Source organism: Coptis chinensis, chromosome 8 (assembly GCF_015680905.1).
Source record: "Coptis chinensis isolate HL-2020 chromosome 8, ASM1568090v1, whole genome shotgun sequence".
Taxonomy (NCBI): Eukaryota; Viridiplantae; Streptophyta; class Magnoliopsida; order Ranunculales; family Ranunculaceae; genus Coptis; species Coptis chinensis.
Window position 1 is genome coordinate 12,341,280 of NC_141463.1, and position 19,410 is coordinate 12,360,689.

A 19,410-nucleotide genomic window follows, 5' to 3' on the forward strand; every position below is an offset into this window, starting at 1 on the left:
CTTTGTATAAAATCTTTCCAAAAGCTTCATATGGACAAAATCCTTGACATATCTCCGACACTGCTATATATAACTTGGGTGTCATATTAGTGGGCGCGTCATTGCTCCAATAGAGGGCATGCCCGAATACCACATTAGTAGACAAAGCGGACCGCCACGATGGGTAAAGCAAGCCCGTCTCATTAGTGGGCGGCTCTTATAGTGGTACCCCATGATGGTCGTTCGTAGGGGTACAAGTACAGTGGTACATACACCTAAGAAAGGTAAGTATTGTTTAGGTATATAAACATATATCATCACACACGTAAAACACATTTTCGTAACTGGATTTTTGAGTTTGATATTCTCGTATTCATTTCACTAGTTGTTAAATCAAACATTCAAACCAAGAACTCTTAATTAGCAATTTTCAACATGTCCTCCGTCCTCTTTAATCGTCAGTGACTCAGTGTCAACATTTTTTTCTCTTGGACTATTTAGACATACAGAGAAATATTTCTTTTTATGTTTTGTGAGCGTTTTTGTCTCGAAATCTCCGGCCCTCTCATTGTATTATTTCGGTAAAGACCATCAGGTTTCACAGTATTACTGTTGGAGTTTAAGTAACTGGGTTTTAGCTTTTAAGTTTGATATATTTTCTCATACTCGTTTTACAAAGTCCTTATATCAAATAAGGAGCTCTTAGTCTATGAAGCACCAACACTCTTCTAGGGGCAACCGACAACGTATCCGACACCGGCACTCCCCGACACGCCGCCAACACGTGTCTCCAACACGTGTCCAATATTCGATTTGGAGTGTCGGATTTAATAATTAATTTTTAGAATTTAAGACACTCTGTGGACATGCTGGGGACACTTCTACAGTTTATTCTTATTTTTTTAAAAGTGATTAAAATACTTAAAAGAATACATGATTTGGTAAGGATTTTTGAAATTAAAAAAATGATGCACAATGCACGACTGCACTTGACGATTGCCAATTCCTTTTTATATATATTTGTTATGAATCTTCAATAATTGTTATTTCTTTCGTTGGCATTAGCTTGTATTTTTGGACATGTCCAAAACTAGAGTTCATATTTTGATTTAAATTTGTCCATGACGTATCCGTGTCCTATCTTTTTGAATGATGTCATGTCGTGTGTCAGTGTCCGTGCTTCATAGCTGTTAGTTAGCCCATTTTTAACATCACAATATGGGTTCTCTTTAGAATTTTAATCGTTCATGTCAATGATTCTTCTCTTGGAATATTTTGCTGTTTTCTTTTGTACCTCTTGTAAGAATGTCTTATCACAATTGTCCTCTGGCCGCTCTTCTCTTTTGCATTATATAGCAAAGTGCCAACAGGTTTCACAACAGCATTGCTGTTGGAGTTTCCTGATGGAAACAATGAACTCTCTTTAATTCTTATTATAATTCTAACTGAAAATGATTCAGATTTGATGGAGTCACCCATCATCATTCTTGGATTGGAATGATTTGTGACCAAATTGGATATTATTTATTGGATACTTGGATAGTACTTCTGTACTTTGTAATTCTGTATATAAATTGTAATGTTGTTTATATATGCAATGGGGATTCCAGAGGTGTGAGGATATATGTTGGGTGAAGACGAACAAATCTAATGCAGCTCCTGGTCTGCGGCATGATTCTCACACTTTGTTTCAGCATTCAAAGGTTGGTTATATCTTCTCTTATGGTTTTTGACATTTGTCATTAGTGGCTTCCACACATAGAAGTGCTGTTATCACTCTTCAAGATGACTCATTTATTACTTTTCGAAAGTCTCTTATCTGTAATGTAGGAACATTGCTTGATGGGAATAAAAGGAACAGTATGTCGTAGCACGGATGGTCCGTGCAAACATTGACACGGATATTATAATCGCAGAATAACCTCCTTACGGTGTGTATATGTCATACTAGCTTTACTAGAGTATGACAGCAAGTTTTGATGATTTCACTCATTGTCATGGCCCAGTGCATGTGTTTTGTATACATGAATAGTAAAGCATGGATATCGGATTAACTATTCCTGCTTCATTTCAAGTTATATATGTTTTATATTTCACTCCATTGTGTATCAATATTCTGCTTATATTGCTGCTGAGCATGGTGCTGAATTTTGTAACCAATTGAATGGCAGGTTCAAGTAAAAAACCGGAAGATATGTATCGGATTATTGAGCATTTCTCCCTTGGGCGCAGGAGACTTTAGCTGTTTGGTGAAGATCATAACATTCGGTCTGGTTGGCTGACTGTAGGAAAAGGATTATCTTCTTCAAACTTTAATGCAGATGTAAAGTATCTAACGAACCCACCTTTCTTTCCTCTAAAGAGCATGACACAAGATCAATTGCATGTTTAATCCTAGGGAGTCAAAATTTGAGTTGCTAAATCTTTTTGGTTGTACTTGTATCTTGTGTCTGACTTGGAAAGGGGGCATGACACAAGGTCAATTGCATGTTAATCCTAGGGAGTCAAAATCTGATTTGCTAAATTGTATTGGTTGTACTTGTATCTTGTGTCTGACTTGAAAAGGGTTTTCCCTCAAAAAATGCAGGGTTATATTAGGAACTTTTGTGACAAGGATGGGAAAGTTTGGCAAGGAGGAGGAGGACGGAATCCACCACCCGAAGCACCTCATCTAGTGCTGACAAACACCTGATATAGAGGGCCTCCGACCTAAGTCTCCAATTCAGAAGAATCAACAACAGCTATAGTCATCGTCCCTCTCCCAGACAACAGTCACTTCAGTCAACAAGAGACCTGCAGCAACCACTCCACAGAATCGCACTATTTTGAGCCTGAACCAAGAAGGTTCCAGCTCAAACGCTTCAATGCCGGTCCAGTGGACATCACCAATGGTTGGCATTAAAGCACCAGATACAGTGAACGTGGTCCGAGATGACAAGTCGTTTGATGGTTATGGATATGAGCCGTCTGGCGGACAAGCAATTGGAGACCAACTAAATTTTGTATCTCAAGGAGCCAGTAATTTGTTGTAATTTAAACTATAGTATAGCACCCAAATGGTGTGCTATTGAGGCATGTAACTCTTTTTTCCTGATAAATGAATGGGAAGAAAGCCCTCTGTATCCATTATTAATTTTGTGCGTCTCTGCTGTTTTGCTTTTTGTTGGTGATCATTTTCCTCAAGGATTAGAAAAACCAAAAGAATCACAGGGGAAGCTAACGAATCTCCTGCATAGCTTTACTCTCTCCTCAGGGCGAAAATATGTTAACTTTGTCATTTTAAGGCGTTATTTCCCAAGTCCTTGACCGTCATTTCATTTTTGAATTCAGAATGTTACTAGAGTAGTAATTTGTTGTATCTCATATAATGTAATTTCATTTTGTGTAACTTTCATTTATTTTATTTCATGTATTTTGTTCTGGAAGTAGATATTTAATGTGTTTGTTGAATATCTTGGAAGTGGATATATCGCCTTGGCTAGAGTGACATCCTTATAATGACATTCTTATTGTACATCCTATCAAAAAGTGCATTTCAACAATGAATTAGTAGCTGATTTTTTGTAGATATATTAATTACACCACGGATTATATCTCTACAAAAATTAGCTCAATTCGATATTTCTAGCCTTGTCAAACTTAAAATTATTTCTAGACCGTTAGATAAAATTGCAAACTTAAAACACTATTTTTGACAAAGTTCCACATATTGGATTGAGCTAATTTTTTGTAGGGATATAATCCATGGTGGGTAGAATATATCTACAAAAAATCAGCCACTAATTCATTGTTGAAATACACTTTTTGATATATATATATATATATTAATTGTTAAAGTGGAGTATATATATACATATTTTGGAAATGTTGAATCAATGAGAATTGTATTATTTTGATTTTCAGGTTATGATAGGATTTACGTGTTTTAAATGTCGACAATACAGAGGAGATTCTGCCGGATTTTATAAAATAAAAATGATGATTTATCATTGATTTTAATTAATTAAAATTGAACGTAATCCTATTAACGCCTTGTAATATTTCTTTAATCCTGAGGCGTTACAACTAATGTAGTAATTTGTATGACTTTTTAAATATTTGAAATTTTGAATATGACTTTATAACGATATATAATCATCCTAAATATATACAAAGAAAATATTAAAAGTATGACCACATTCAAAGAAAATATAGATGATTTGTGGATATTTTTTGCGATATTTATCGATATATCCACGATATTTGCAGTTAACAATACCCACACACAGTTAAGTGATATTTTGCGATATTTGTGGATATATCTCGATATATCCACGATATTTACAGATGTCCCAATGTAATATATCTACACAGAGGGGATATATCCACGGTACATATCTATAAATCAGGGATCGATATTTTGTCATATCCTGATATTTTGTACTATGGTTAGAAGTACTTGTTTCTTATTTCTCTTTCACTCCTATATTTGAGTTAACTACCTAGGTGTCGTATGTGTACCAGCACATATCTTTACTTTATTAAAAAAAAAATCCCCAAGCAACAGTACTTTTTACCCTCACTCATATTTTTTATTTACAAGGCTATAATCTGATTTTATTTGTAATTTGTTATATTTAATAAGGGTAAATAGGTAAATATAATATTCAACTCTAATTGGATTGGTCAACAATTGCGGTTGGATTTCTGTTGGAATTGGATGGGCTTTTTGCTACTGAAGCAGCTTCAATTGCAATTTGGTTGGGCTTATTTTGAGTGGGCTTATGTTGCAATTTTTTAAAAAATCAACCTCACCACGTGGACTGGGTTTTTGTTGGGTTTGCTTTCGTGCCTTGATTAATTGGACAGCTCTCAATTTCATGCTCATAGAGCGTGCCCAAAATTCTAGTCTCCTCATAAAAGCAAAATGTTGTGAGGCTTGGACCATTTGCGAGATGTAAAGTTGTACGTATTGCTTTTAACAGTTGATGACTTGTTTCTTATTGCTAAGCTATCATTCATTCGTTATCTCTTCTCAGTAATTTCTTTTTAGAGCAAGTCCAATGGAGAGCTGTTAAATTTTAGATGCTTAACCATATTTGTGACCCAAAATAAAAACCATTCCAATGCCACATAGGCCTTTTAGCATGCTTAACCATATTTGACAGCCCAAATTTTAAAATAAAAACCATTCCAATCGAATGGCTCATAAATGCACTTTTAACAACTGTTAAGTTTATTTTAAGGTAATATGGCAACTACTAAATAAATTTAAAAATATGCTTTCACAAATATATTTTTAACAGATTAATTTTGGCTGGATTTATGGGACCTTCCAAATTTATGAGTCTTAATAACCCCATTGGAATGACATTTTGGTGGTTGGGTTGTTATATAGCCATTTAGCAGCCCATTGGACTTGCTATTAGCTGTTAGCTATAGCAGCGGACTGTCCCCTTACTGCAGCGGACTGTCCCCTTACTGTTAAACAAACTTGTCTGGATGCTTGCTTTAGCAAACCATGAAAACTAACCCTTGAGAACTCGAAGAATTGTATTGGAAAAATCAGTACGTAGCAAACCTTAATAAATATGTTAATGTTACGTTATCCAGTTTAGGCCCCAAGTAGCAAGGGAACAAAGAAATATACAAAGCTAATACATCAGATCTCTTCAATATACAACAGTCCCAGTAATAAACCTCAGCAACATGTGGAATCTAAAAGACCACGAATAAAGATGTAAGTAGAACGCCTTATCCAGATAACTTCAGCAGCTTCCCTAGAGGAGCCAACAGTGTCAGAATATTGTGCCATCATAACTAGTGGATCTACTTTTTGAAGTAATTTCAAGCTGCTAAAATATTGCCAGAATCACTCGAGGACAAAGATTTGAAACCACATGATTGTTAGCCTGCAACAACAGCGTCGGCTCTTGGACTTGACTTCAGGAGCTGATGAAGCTTGGTACCAGAATTTGGATTTTCATGGGCACCACTCTCTAGGTGCTGGTTCTTTGTAACATCTGAGTTATGAACCCGAGATAAGAAGTTCTCAGTGCAAATAGTTGCAGAACTCTGCTCATCTGTTTTGCTAGAAAGTGTTACTCCTGACTGTTCTAATTGGGCATTTTTCACTTTCTCCTGTGTGAGAAATTGACAATAAACTCAAGTATGCTCAATATCCATAGTAAAAATGCATAATGTGTACACTAAAACATCCAATCATTAGATCACATGCAACACAAATATTGCTTAATGTGTTCATCCGGACAAGCAAGCAAACTTGCTGCGATAGTGATATTATTCAACTAAGTAGTCTAGATCGATTAAAACAGATTGGGCCAATGTGGAATGGTTATAGCCTGGCCGTCTTTTAGGACCTGATGCACGTCGAAGATAAATCTCGACAGTTTTCACATTTTTGGCATGTATACATATAACCAAATTAAGTCTGAACTACATCTAGAAAAATTGGTCCATTATCGTTGGGTATGCAATCTAGACGCAATGTTGTCACTGAGCTGAAGTTGATTACAAATGCTACTGAGAGGGCCAAAAGGCATTTGAGAATTGAGATCAAATTTAGTAGCAGCGACAACTCTATTGTGTCTTGACAAAGTAAGGGAGTACCATTAATGCGGTGTTTTCTATCCTCAGTTTCTTTGAGTTCTCCGTTAGCCGATTTATCTCAGATCTAAGTGCCAGGTTCTCAACATTCAGTGAATCAACTTTCAAAGCAAGCTCTTCACTCTCCACCTGGAGGAAGAAAATAATGTTAGAAACAGATTACATTTTCTTAATTTAAGGCATGCTTGATCAAAAATATAACCGCATTCATATATATCTTATACCTGCTTCCTTAACCTTGACCTACGCGCAGATTCTCTGTTAGATTGCTTCCTTTTCTCACGTTTGATTACCCGTTCATCCTGTAGAGTTAATTGCCTAATCAAAAATGAAAATCCAAAGAGGCAAAAGAAACCACCAAGAAATAGAAAAGTAATCTAAACCAAATTACTATCTTCAAATTTCATATATTCAAATCATCTCCCTTTCTTTTCCATTAAATATTTTAGACTAAGAAGCCAAGAATACGAGCCTACGAGTACTTTCTAATGCAAAGAAATGAAACCACACCTTTATCTACCAAAAAGTCATATACCACCAAAAACGAAAAAACAAATACCATGATAATAAGTTGAACTATTACTACGTAGTACAATGAAGTTCAAGATCAACATTAAAGAATGTAGGTCCAGGTAACAAGTTGAGAGAACATAAAGTATGTTTTATTTGCAAAATCATTACATATAAAAAGTTTCCCCAAGAAAAATAATATGCATTAGCCAATTCCCGTCTTTGCAGGGAAATCAGTATAGCTAAGCCACAATTCTGGAGTAAAAGGTAACATGCTAGTTCACGGATTTTGCCCTATCCTCTTAAATATCACCAACCCCTCCGCTCGGCCATCCAAATTGAATTGAAAGCAGCATAACAACTTGGATTTCATGTTTGGTAGACAATGTCTGTTAGTATCTAAATTCTGTTTCCAACATGTAAGGTTAATGGGTTCACACTTCACTGCTAATTATAGAGGAGCTGAATGCTCAAAAACAGAAGCTTTCCTTTACATTTATAACTGTAGAAATTTTTTAAAAGCCTTAGTTAAATACATAACCAAATGATACAATAGAGAAAGTTCTCAAATTTTACCTTCATCCGGGGCTCCGAAGGCAAACCATCATGAGCTGGAAGTGCTGCAGCAGGTGCTGGAGGGACAGTAGTCTTTCTTTTTCCAGTGGAGGAAGCCATCATTTCTAATGCTGGGGCCATCCTTAGAGGAAATACAGTTTCTAATTGTTTTCCTCCAGTTTCAAAAGGAGCCCCACTAATCCCCAGTGACTTGTTAGAAGCTTCCTGAGGATTAACTTTCCCTTCCTTGCCTGGTTGCATAAGTTTCAGAACCATATAGAAAAATACTCAAGTACACACAATATAACTTATAAGTGCAGGGAAAAGTCGTGAAAACTCAAAGCAAAATAAGCTTATTGTTGGCAGAGAAACACGCGGCTGAACAAGTCAAAAAACATACAAACAAAGCTACAGTTGACCACATCAAGAAGCAACTCAAAAATTACGTAGCAAAACAAAAGACCATGCAAGACCAAGGCAAAGAACCCAAATGATTCAAATCAAAAGACAAAGATCATTCGCCTGTGAAGAGTTCAGGCAGTGTGTTCATCAGCACCTATTACAAGTATTACACTATTAGCTTGATGATTTCAACATCCGCCTACGGAATGGTAATCAGACCACGTAGATGTATATCATAATTTTTTATGCAGTCTTCATGTTCTAGTGTTTGCCATGCTCAAGTTAAACTCATATACACTACTTGTGAATCATTGCATTCAACCTATCAAATCCTTGCTCCACATCTTAGACATTTGGATTAAGGCATAAAGCATCTTTGAGGTTTAATTAATAGACAATTGAGAGACTTTAAGTAGAATTGGTCAAGTCATATGCATACTATTTCACCCACTATGTCAATTCTTAGCCATATCTGAATGAATAATCGGCCTTTATCACTTATCTTTCTGACAGTTAAATTTTTATTCTTTAACCCTCTTAAATCCCTTTAACAGATGCAGTTGATTCTGATGTGTTGGGATTTTATAATCTCATATTGGGTATCTAAAGCCTTGCATAAAAGTATGTAAATCCTACGGTCTCTGCAGTCATTGTCAATCGGTTTTGAGTAAGCTGCCCAAATTTAACATGGTATCAGATTACAATATTTCTCTAGCCCAAAAGTCCCACATACTTCACGTTACCTATCTAAAAGCAAATTGTCCACGTGTGGTTCAAGTTACGCCACACATGAGGAGGTGGGCTGAGATTTATAATCCTATATCTATTCCACGTCGGGTATCTAAAGCCTTGGGTGAAAGTATATAATCCTAGGACCTCTCCACTCATTACCAATTGATTTTGAGTTGAATGCCCAAATTTAATAAGATGATTAATACCCACAACATTTTTCCTTTGCCAAGACAGAAAAGGTTTGGCACCACGGTACCTAAAATAAAATTATCAGCTTGGTATTCAAGAAAAGAGGAGGTCCCTAAGATAACAGTTACGGAATGACAACAATAGCCCAAGCTTGGTAAGTTTTTGACATTTTGTGATCAATAAAACCTCTTAGATGTGATGCAAGTCTGCAACCAATAGATCCTTTCACTTAAACAGTTAAACTGCATGCCACGAACAAAAAGATGGATAGTGTACCGCATGAGTAACATATGACACAGGGAGTTAATGCAGCAAAGCAAATGCCAGGTTTTTTTGTCCTGATAGTCTTTTAAATTAACATAATCATACCTCTGGGTGGTGTGCCATCACGACTTCCTTTCCTCTGCACTTGGCCATCCTAACCAGATATATTAGAATGTAAATTGTTGTTGCAGCTTAAGGAATTGTAACGATTAAAAATGAAATGTGTGGTAGAGATAGAGAGCTACTTACTCCTGCTTCTGTATTCCCATCACTACCATTGCTGGAAGCTTCAGTACCATCTTCTTCACTGTACCCAAATCTCAAGTCAGCCAAACAGACCTAGTGTTAGTCAAAGACAAGCTCTAATATGACAAAAAAAGATGCCTTTGGCCTTTGGGATTCAAAGATCCCGTTCAAAGGTATGTTGCCCAGTAGTAGGCACTATGTATCAGCGTCTGAAAATGGTTAAATGAACAAACCTGTGTGTCCCTGCAGCGTTACCCTCATTTCCAGTTCCTGTCGACCCTGCCAGACCATCGGGTCCTTTCATTTTCTTCTTTAAAAGTCCATCTTCTTTATTGCTGGTTGACTTACAAGGGGCTGCTATGCTCAAAGGAGATGCAACTGCCACCTGCATCATAGCCTCCGAAGTTAGACTTACTACTCTGCATGTGCAGCACATGAGGCTATGAGGACAGCCTTTTAACCTCCCTATCTCCTAGATACTATGAATCATGATCATTGAAAATTCACATACTAAACTACACTAGTGTCAGTTCATGGATTTCATAGGAAACAAAACAAAGTTTCAGTACCATAGCTTCACTTACAGCGGGGGAAGATGGACCTCCATGAGCATGAGATCCCTGAACAAGATAAATTGTTGTGTTAGATCATTTATATCCTAATAGAGATTTCCACTCAATATTTGAAGGAGCAAAACTCGGTTGAAGATAAAGCTTCATGAAGACTTACCACAGAAACTGAAGGATGGTGGTAAACGCCTCCATGTGCATACATTGCTGCATAAGGTGTGCCATAAGGTGGCATCATGGGCTGATACAGTTAGGAAAGTATAAGTTTTCAGAATTATTCTAGACACCAATGATCAGTCTATAACATAATATGGTAGCAAATTTTTCTAAAATAATAACTGCACAAAACAGAGCAAAAGGAGAAGATCCTGCTACCTGTGGTCCCCACATATATGGATGAGGAGGGTGGCCAGGTACAGAAGAATTGAAATATGGTGGTGGTAGAGTGACTCCAGCCCCATAATATGCCTAAACATGCAAGTGAATTAGCTTAGTATGATATAGCATAATGTCATCAAAAGAGAACTGCTTTCATGAATCACTATAGAAAGGAAGACGCACACATAAACTTAAATAACCTGATAAGCTGCCCAATCAGGATATACATGAACATTGGCTTGTTCCTGCCAATTCACAAGTATTGACCAATATTAAGACATAAACTTCCAAGTGTGAAACAGTATAGATGGCACGAGTATACATCACCTTCATGCACTTGAACATAACATAGTACCTCTTAGATTAAATCAAAACTAGAAACAATAAAGTCCGGTACGCTTACTGGTGCAGGTGAGGATGGTTTCTCAGGTTTATCAAGTGCCTCATCTCCACTACTTCCCATATTGAGGATTCAAAGTAACAAAGCCCCGACTGCTTTGGATCAGGCGTAGTATATCTTTGTAACTAGTTCTATTTTCTGTCTTGGAAATCTATACAAAATCAATTTAAGTTACATAACTAATGGCTTAGATAATGAGTGGCAAGAAAACAACTAGTTTCTTAATAATATATAACAAAAAAAATAGTGAAGCTAAAACTATAGACCAATTGTTGTATACATGACATATGTTTGTAAGCAATATCTTTGAGACTATGGCCAAACAACAAGGGGCGGGCAAAAACGTCAATGAACATATCGCCAGCAAACAAGATGACGAGCATAAATCAAGTTTGACTTGTTGGAGAATGACTAAGATACCCTTGAACTGTCAACAATAACTGATACTACTACCAAACTTTATCTCTGAATCTGATAAGATGACATAATTCATTTTTCCAAGCAAAATAAACAAGTGTATGATCTAGATCATCATCAAAAAAATTTTAAAAACCAATTTTTAACATTTCAAAAAGCAAAATTTCTGCAAATTAGACATACCTTTAGTAGACTACTACTAAATCAAGAAATGTTCCACGAAATCCCCAAAATTCCATAACGTTTACTCTTGTGTTGTGTTATTTTGAATGTTAAAAAAAAATAAGAAGAAGAGTGAAGACGCCAAGAGAACACACAGCCACGTCATGAACACGTGTCCGTATAGAACGTACGCTTTATATGTGGAGCCAATTGCAGATAGTTGATATTTTTGAGGTGGGGCCTGTTGGCCATTTATTTATTTTATGGACAGGGTTTAGTTTGCCGTACACGTGTACTTCAAAAAATATGGAGTCTCTTTCCATGCTCCGAGTTTTACGTTACTTCTTGTCCAGCCAATCTTTTGTGATCTTGTCCAAAGACCAGTCATGTGGGTTATGTGACTTATAACTTATAAGGTTGATTGATTTTGATTTTTTCAACCCAAGAATATATTTTAATTGATGACCAAAGTAAATTTGAAAGGATTAAGAGGTCAAGCGCGGGCAAATTGCACGGCAAGTTCGTTCGGAATAGCAAAACCAATCCTTTTTCAACACACATATTATATCTTTACAACATGTTGTCATCTCGTTGTTGTCCAATATTATATCATAAGCACCTCAGTGACCCTGACACCAAAAAACCAAATACAACGTTTATCAAAAAAAAAAACCAAATACAAAACAAATGGGACAAAGTAATGTGTGAGCGAATAAAACGTGATTGGGCTAGTGGGGTATGGGTCGTCAATTGACGCAATGTTAGTTTGATTGTATCTCTTTGTCCAAAGGGGGATAACTAACTACGTGATGGAATTTAATAGTTTTATCAATGATCTGGAATTAGTGGATTTGGACTTAATGGTCCTAAATTCACTTGGAATAATAATAGAACTCTGAGGCTCATGTTTTGGAAAAGCTGGATCGGGCTATGGCCACCCTCTAATGGTTGACATGTTTTCCTCATGCATATGTGAGAACAGTTACAAATGCGTCTTCTGATCATTTGGCTTTGTATATTTCTCTCACAAGTCCGGAAGATAGATGTTTAAAATCTTTTAGATTCTTTAGCATGTTGTATAGACCCTGTTCATACCTTCTCACCTTACATGTCTTTCATGGATCAGCTGAACCCATTGGGTTGCCATGTTGTACCACGCATACCCCTTCACGGAGGATCAATTTGAACCCATGGTAGTTCTCCTCTCTCCTCTTCTCTGGTTTTTCTCCCTCCTCTCCTCTTCACCTCCCTCTCTCTATATATGGCAGTTCTCGGCAGTTTGGCAGTTCTCGACCGGTTAAAGGGTTTAGGTTATTCAAGGACTGATCCATTTGCATCATGACTCCTCTTCCTTATCTTTGCATCGCGACCCCTTTGCCACCTATAATAACATTGTATCTCACGAATACGTCCACTACAGATGCCCCCTCTCGATCCCATTGATGGTCAGCGAACGATCAATGGGACCGAGAACTAATACATACGATACACTTTGCTCATATTGATATTTTCTCAGCTCATCTCTTGAAGTTTTTGCCCCTACTAGTTTAAGGGTGTGTCCAACCAATGCTTGTTTTGGACAAGAGGGTCCACGGATGGCTCCTCCCACTTGCTCCACTCATATAGCAAGGAATATATTCAGATAGCTTGCCCCCAGTTTGTTTTTCCACGGCCTTAAACTAGGCGGTGTCATCAACAGTGACTCGGTTTGCTCTCGCGTTAACGTTATTTGCCCCCTCGCTCTCATTTATTGAACTCCCTAGCATGTCCGCGATGTGTCTCAACCCAAATGCATCAACTCTCCCTCACATAACTCACCACTATGTCCGTGGCGTGTCTCATCCCAAATCAACTCTCCTTCACATGGCCCACTACTATGTCCGGATGTGTCTCTCATCCCCCCTCAACTCTCTTTCAAAGACCTCACCGCATAAGTTAATTCAGTCCCTACAACCCCATGGGGCTCATCTCCCCGCTCTCACGGCGGGCTCATCCCCCCCGCTCTCTGGCTTAGAGGCAACTCATTTTGCCCCAAGCTTGATTCGGACACTGCGGTCCACGAAGGGCTCATCCCCTCCGCTCTCCTTGATCAGCTGTGAAGCTAGTTGGGGTTGCCCCCAAGTTGATTCGGACATACATCCGCGAAGGGCTCATCCCCCGCCTCGGCTTAGAGGGCGTTCAATTTGCCCCAAGCTTGATTCGGACATCTGCGGTCCACGGGGGCTCATCCCCCGCTTCTCGGGCTTAGAGGCAACTCATTTTGCCCCAAGCTTGATTCGACATCTTGGGTCCACGGCGGCTCATCCCCCCTCTCGGCTTAGAGGCAACTCATTTTGCCCCAAGCTTGATTCGGACACTGCGGTCCACGAAGGGCTCATCCCCTCCGCTCTCCTTGATCAGCTGTGAAGCTACCTGGGGTTGCCCCCAAGTTGATTCGGTATACAGTCCGCGAAGGGCTCATCCCCCCCCCCGCTCTTTTATATCAGCTGTGAAGCTAGCTAGGGTTGCCCCCAAGTTGATTCGGACATATAGTCCGCAGGAAGGCTCATCCCCCTTGCTGGCATGAAGCTATATCATGTAATATACATTTAATGCAGACAGTAAACTCTTTGATGACAATATAGTGTATGCAAATAAAGTAGTAAATGAGGTGAGATGGATCCATCTCCCAATACCAGCTCAAACTCCGCTCGGTTCCACGCATCGCAATTCTTTTTTTTTCTCAGAACACTCGAAACTTCATGCTTGAGTGTTGCACAAATAACCGTGAGTTATAATGCAGAACATTATTCAGCATAAGTATTTTGCAAACAAATATAATGGCGATCATATGCTCCAAACGGTGTACAATCTGTCTTACCTTGCGGTGTACAACTATGTTTCTCATTCATGGTCCGCGACCTCCTAGAGCGACTAGGTTCGCGGAATACCACGAGGTCTGGAGACAACCCCAATCTGTCCCCATATACATCTCTACCAAAGACGGGGACAAGGCTTGCTTGCCCCCAGTGTAACTCTGGCTGACGGCCGAGTCACTACTTGTCTATCTATTATGTACATGACGGTAAAATAAACGAGTTACCTGCTGCGTTGTATGTCTCTCCACCTTTTTTGTAATCATCTTACCATCTGTATTCGGACGCTTGAGGCCGCTGATCTCCGTCCCACCCTATTGATCTCATCCTTTCTCTACCTCGAACTCTCTCGCCATCGACGTTGTCGACCACTCTTGCTCCAGCTCTAAAATTGATTAAAAAGTACTCCAGTTGAAGTTAGTTCACCGCTTCATCCTTCGTAGCATGATCACTATGTCTGCTAACGTAGTTCTCATCTATATCACAAGTTCCAAGAATATCACCCAATATTATTTCGTGACCATGTATCTTTTGACAAATTAATTCACGTTTTCTAGGAGGAGCTCCTGAGGAGTCAGTACTGCACACATCCTCTCTATCCCATAACTCCACCTTTACGCCCATATTCTTTCACATATATGTCAAATCTTATTGTCAGATCTTATTGTCTACAAACAAAGTTGAATCCACACAAGCATGCCACACATGAAACACTCACAATTATAACGATTCAGCAAATAACCAGAGCAAGTTTAAGAATAGAGATTCAACAAATGAAAGGAGCATCGGCATGGTTGTCACTGCAGCAAAGGCCAGGGCGCTGGGTAAAACCTTGGCGTTTAAGTATCTCTCTTGCCTTAAGAACCAGATCCTAGTTGGTAACTGTACCGTCTGCCTTGGCAATAATGGTTTGACTTGCATTACTTAGAGCTCCATATGCCCCAGCAGCATTGCCAGAGGGGTTTGCGTCTGCAGACGTTTGGTTTGTTTGGCACTCACTAACTAAAATTCCACCATCAGGAAGTGCTCTTTTACCTGAACCGGCACATACCTCTTTTTTGCTGTTAATCTTGGTTGCTGCAGCAGGCTTAGCATAGTCCTCGTCATTCTCTTCCAGTTTCTGTTTCAAAAAGGTCCTGAGCCAGATTACCAACCATGCCCATATCGTCTGAATTTTCAACTACATCCTCCACTTCGTGTTCAACAACCATTTCTTCCTTTTCAATTCCATCACTTGTACTAACATTCTCAATCAGAAGTCGATTCAATTCCCCCGACTTTGGTTTAGACTTCTTCATGTTAGCATCATCTTCCACCTGATCAAAACTTGAAACTACTTCATCTTCCACCATTTCATATTCACCAACCATTCCATATTTCCGAATCGTACCCCCACTGGTGGTAGCATCCTCAAATGGCAGTTGATCCAACAACTCCCAGAACTCATTGCCTCACCTTCGACTTTGTTATCAATAAACCTTCTACTCAACTTGACACCAAGTATACCGTATTTTGTAGCCTTGCATAATCTCCATAATTTGAGTCTGAAAAACCTTATCAGAAACTTCCCCTGGTTTACCCCCAAGAACTTGTTCAACCATATCTTCATTCTCAATACTTTCATTAACAAAACTTTCACTTCTTTCCATCAAACCCCTTTCATTTCGTTGTGATTGATTCAGGTAATGGTGTCGAAGACGACGATAATGGTGAACTCGGGTATCTATACGAGCTCAAATCTACTGAACTATGCATCGAAGCAGCCTCGTTTCTTTCTACTAAAACCCTCGTGTCCAAAACTTTAACCATCATGAATGTTTGTTTTGAGATTCAAAGAGTTCAAATTGCTCAACAAGGACAAGCTGTTGGGAATATCACCACTAAGGAAATTTTGTGCAAGATTCAAATCTGCCAGTCTAGTGTATTCCCAAACTTCTGATGGTATCGGTCCCGTCAATTAGTTCCCTTCCAAATGCAAAGATGACAACTGAAAACTGATTGTTTTGTACATACAACTGAGTCAAGCTGATAGACAACCCTATCTCGAGAAGACACCTCTCCAAGAAAGTCATTATCTCCAAAATCAATTACCACAGCAAAAGGTAGTCCCCATACACCACTCGAGATCTTCCCTGAAAAATGATTTTTACTAACTCTGAATCTTTGCAATGACTTGCACTCAGCAAAAAGACTCAACGCCTCAGAAAACCCACCACTCACTACATACCCATCAATCATAGCACCCCAAGATACCAAACTTCTCACAGGCATTCTCTCAATCAATTCTCTATTTAACTCTAAAATACAATATTTTCAACAAAATTGCCAGACTTACGACATCCAAACCACATAAGAAGAAATAGAGAAGATACCAAATAATTGTGGAAACCAACCCATACTGGATGCCATTTTGGACGTGCCTCTGTCCACGCCACTTGTTGCTGGACGGGCTGATTGTTGACAAGAAATTTTGGATCTAGTTGTTTGTTTGTGTGGAGGAATGGTGGTCGAACCGCGGATCTAGTTCACTTGTTTGTGGTAGAGAACAACAATTTTTTCCTCTGTCCCCACAGACGGCGCCATTGTATGGACCCTGTTCATACCTTCTCACCTTACATGTCTTTCATGGATCAGCTGAACCCATTGGGTTGCCTACGTACCCCCTTCACGGAGGATCAAGCTGTGCCGTAGTTCTCCTCTCTCCTCTTCTCTGGTTTTTCTCCCTCCTCTCCTCTTCACCTCCCTCTCTCTATATATGGCAGTTCTCGGCAGTTTGGCAGTTCTCGACAGTTAGGCAGTTAGGTTACCACGGACCTGATCCGCTGCATCATGACTCCTCTTCCTTATGCTGCATGCGACCCCCTTGCCACCTATAACATTGTATCTCACGAATACGTCCACTACACATGTATTGATGCATGATGCTTGAAAGTCTATTATGCATGATATGCCTGATGAAAATGTTCTCACTAGATTGCATGCCACAAAAGATAATATTAATTTTTGGAATAAGAATGTCTTTGGAAACATTTTCCAGAATATTAAGAAAACTCAAAGAAAGCTGAAAAAAGTTTTAACAAAGGCATTCACAATTGAGAATCATAATAAAGCTAAGGCTCTCAAAACCACCTTGCTAGAGTGGTATGTGAAGGAAGAATCTTACTGGAAACAAAAATCTACAAATTATTGGATAAAGGAAGGAGGGAAAAATACTAGGTTTTCCATCTTTCTACTATCTATAGAAGGAGAAAAAATAGGATTGAGAGCATCAAAAATAATGATGGTAACTGGCAGATTGGAAGAACTAATGTGGGCAAGGCTGTCAATGAATATTTTGAGAATATTTTTTCTTCTAATTGCCCTGATGATAATAACAACATTTTGGAGCTGTTTAAGCCTGTTATTACTGATAGAAAATGAATTGCTCACTGATGTACCATCTGCTGATGATATCTGGCAAGTGGTGAGGAAAATGGGGAAGCTCAAGGCTCCTGGGCCTGATGGGTTCCAAGGTATCTTCTATCATGACTGCTGGAATATTATAGGAGATAGTATCATTGCTTTTGTTAAAAAAAAATTTGCTTCTGGTAGACTGCATCCTAGCTTTAATGAAACTTTTATAGCTTTGATTCCCAAAGTGTCTAACCCATATCACATGGCTAAGTTCAGACCTATTAGCCTATGCAATTTTAGTTACAAGATTATCTCTAAGATTATGGCTAATAGGCTGAAATGCCACATCAATAAGATTGTGTCCCCTTTCCAAGGAGCCTTTATTAATGGGAGGAATATAGGAGATAATATTGGGCTAGCATGTGAGGCTCTCCATAATATGAAATGTATGAAAACAATAAAAAATGGATGGATGGCTCTAAAAATGGATATGGCAAAAGCCTATGATAGGGTGGAATGGTCCTTCTTTGATGACATTTTTAAAAAACTGGGTTTTAGTGATTCTTAGAGAAATCTGGTTTTGCAATGTCTTTCTACTGTTTCTTTCAAGGTTCTGTTGAATGGATCCCCTCTTGAAAAAATTATGCCTGAAAGAGGTCTTAGACAGGGGGATCCATTGTCACCATATTTGTTTATTCTGGTTTCTGAGGCCTTATCAAGGATGTTTGTACAAGCTGAGAATAGGGGGGAGATCCAAGGTATCAAAATCAGAAGGAACTCTCCAGCTACTCCTGAAGATAGTAGTTATCTTAAGGCTATCTTACAAAAGTATTGTGAGGCCTCTGGTCAGTTGATTAACTATGACTAATCTAGCATTTTTTTCAGCAGAAATGTTAGATTTCGAGTTAAGTTCAAACAGAAAAGATTCTGGAGAATGAAGTTGTTTGATCCAAAGGACAAGTATCTGGGAGTCCCAATCATGTTCTTAAGGACAAAAGCTGAGGACTTTGATTACCTTGTAGATAAGAGTCATGACAAGGTTAAGGGGTGAAAAGCAAAGGTGCTCTCCCAGGCAGGGAGAGCAACTCTCATACAAGCTGTGGCTCAGGCTACCCCCTATTTGCTATGTCTACTTACCTTCTTTTTGTCTCTACTTGCGACAAGATTGACAAAGCCTGTAGAGATTTTTTCTAGAATGGGTCTCATAAGTCTAATAGTGTCCACACCATTGAGTGGGGGCAGCTGTGTAAACCTAAACAAGTGGGCGGTTTAGGATTTCACAAAGCTAAGGACATTAATATAGCCATGCTTGCTAAGTTATCTTGGAAAGCTTCTACTAACTTAGAGTCTTTATGGACCAAAGTCTTTACCAGTATTTATAGTAAAAACTGGATTGGGGATGTGCTCAAACTTCCTAGGACAACTTCATACTTCTAGAAAGGGGTTCATAAGGTGTTTAACCTTATAAGTGGGGGGCTTATTTGGAGGATTGGAAATGGTTTGACCACTTCAATTCTTTAAGACCCCTGACTCTACAAAGGAAGCAGACCTATCACCTTACAAGAACTGGGAATTGACACCACCCAAATCTTAAACTTGCTTATGTAGCTGACTTGTTCCTTCCCTGTGGCAGTGGGTGGGATGTTTAAAGGTTGAATCAGCTATTTCCACCTCTTGTCTGCAGACATATTCAAGAGGTGGTGGTGAGGCCAATTGGTGCTCAAAAAGACAAGATGGTTTGGTCTGGGGATGG

The 19,410-nt window shown here is 38.8% G+C and overlaps 1 protein-coding gene and 1 long non-coding RNA gene across 7 annotated transcripts; one reads left to right on the forward strand and one right to left on the reverse strand.

The window, feature by feature from the left end:
• The first annotated feature begins 264 nt into the window (after positions 1 to 264).
• On the forward strand, positions 265 to 3,112 carry LOC147479996 (uncharacterized). 3 transcript variants are annotated; one of them, XR_015206565.1, is made up of 4 exons: positions 265 to 1,682; positions 1,791 to 1,910; positions 2,151 to 2,302; positions 2,567 to 3,112. It is a non-coding gene; the product is annotated as an uncharacterized LOC147479996 (long non-coding RNA). The 3 variants fall into 3 exon arrangements; XR_015206566.1 differs by having other exon boundaries at positions 968 to 1,682; positions 1,810 to 1,910; XR_015206564.1 differs by lacking the exon at positions 1,791 to 1,910 and having other exon boundaries at positions 1,014 to 1,682.
• A 2,381-nt stretch (positions 3,113 to 5,493) lies between these two features.
• Positions 5,494 to 11,636, reverse strand: GBF3 (G-box binding factor 3). Of its 4 annotated transcripts, none has more exons than XM_086576656.1 (13): positions 11,431 to 11,636; positions 10,834 to 10,981; positions 10,631 to 10,675; positions 10,428 to 10,520; positions 10,213 to 10,293; positions 10,068 to 10,103; positions 9,717 to 9,868; positions 9,487 to 9,544; positions 9,343 to 9,391; positions 7,672 to 7,901; positions 6,810 to 6,887; positions 6,589 to 6,714; positions 5,494 to 6,099 (listed from the first exon to the last, which is right to left on the reverse strand). In XM_086576656.1, exons 2-13 carry the CDS (start codon positions 10,891 to 10,893, stop codon positions 5,866 to 5,868), a joined length of 1,242 nt encoding a protein of 413 aa, XP_086432782.1. In that variant the 5' UTR covers positions 10,894 to 10,981; positions 11,431 to 11,636; the 3' UTR covers positions 5,494 to 5,865. The 4 variants fall into 4 exon arrangements, with proteins under 4 accessions (XP_086432782.1, XP_086432781.1, XP_086432780.1 ...); XM_086576655.1 differs by having other exon boundaries at positions 9,487 to 9,556; positions 11,431 to 11,571; XM_086576654.1 differs by having other exon boundaries at positions 10,053 to 10,103; positions 11,431 to 11,571.
• Between the last annotated feature and the right edge of the window lie 7,774 nt (positions 11,637 to 19,410).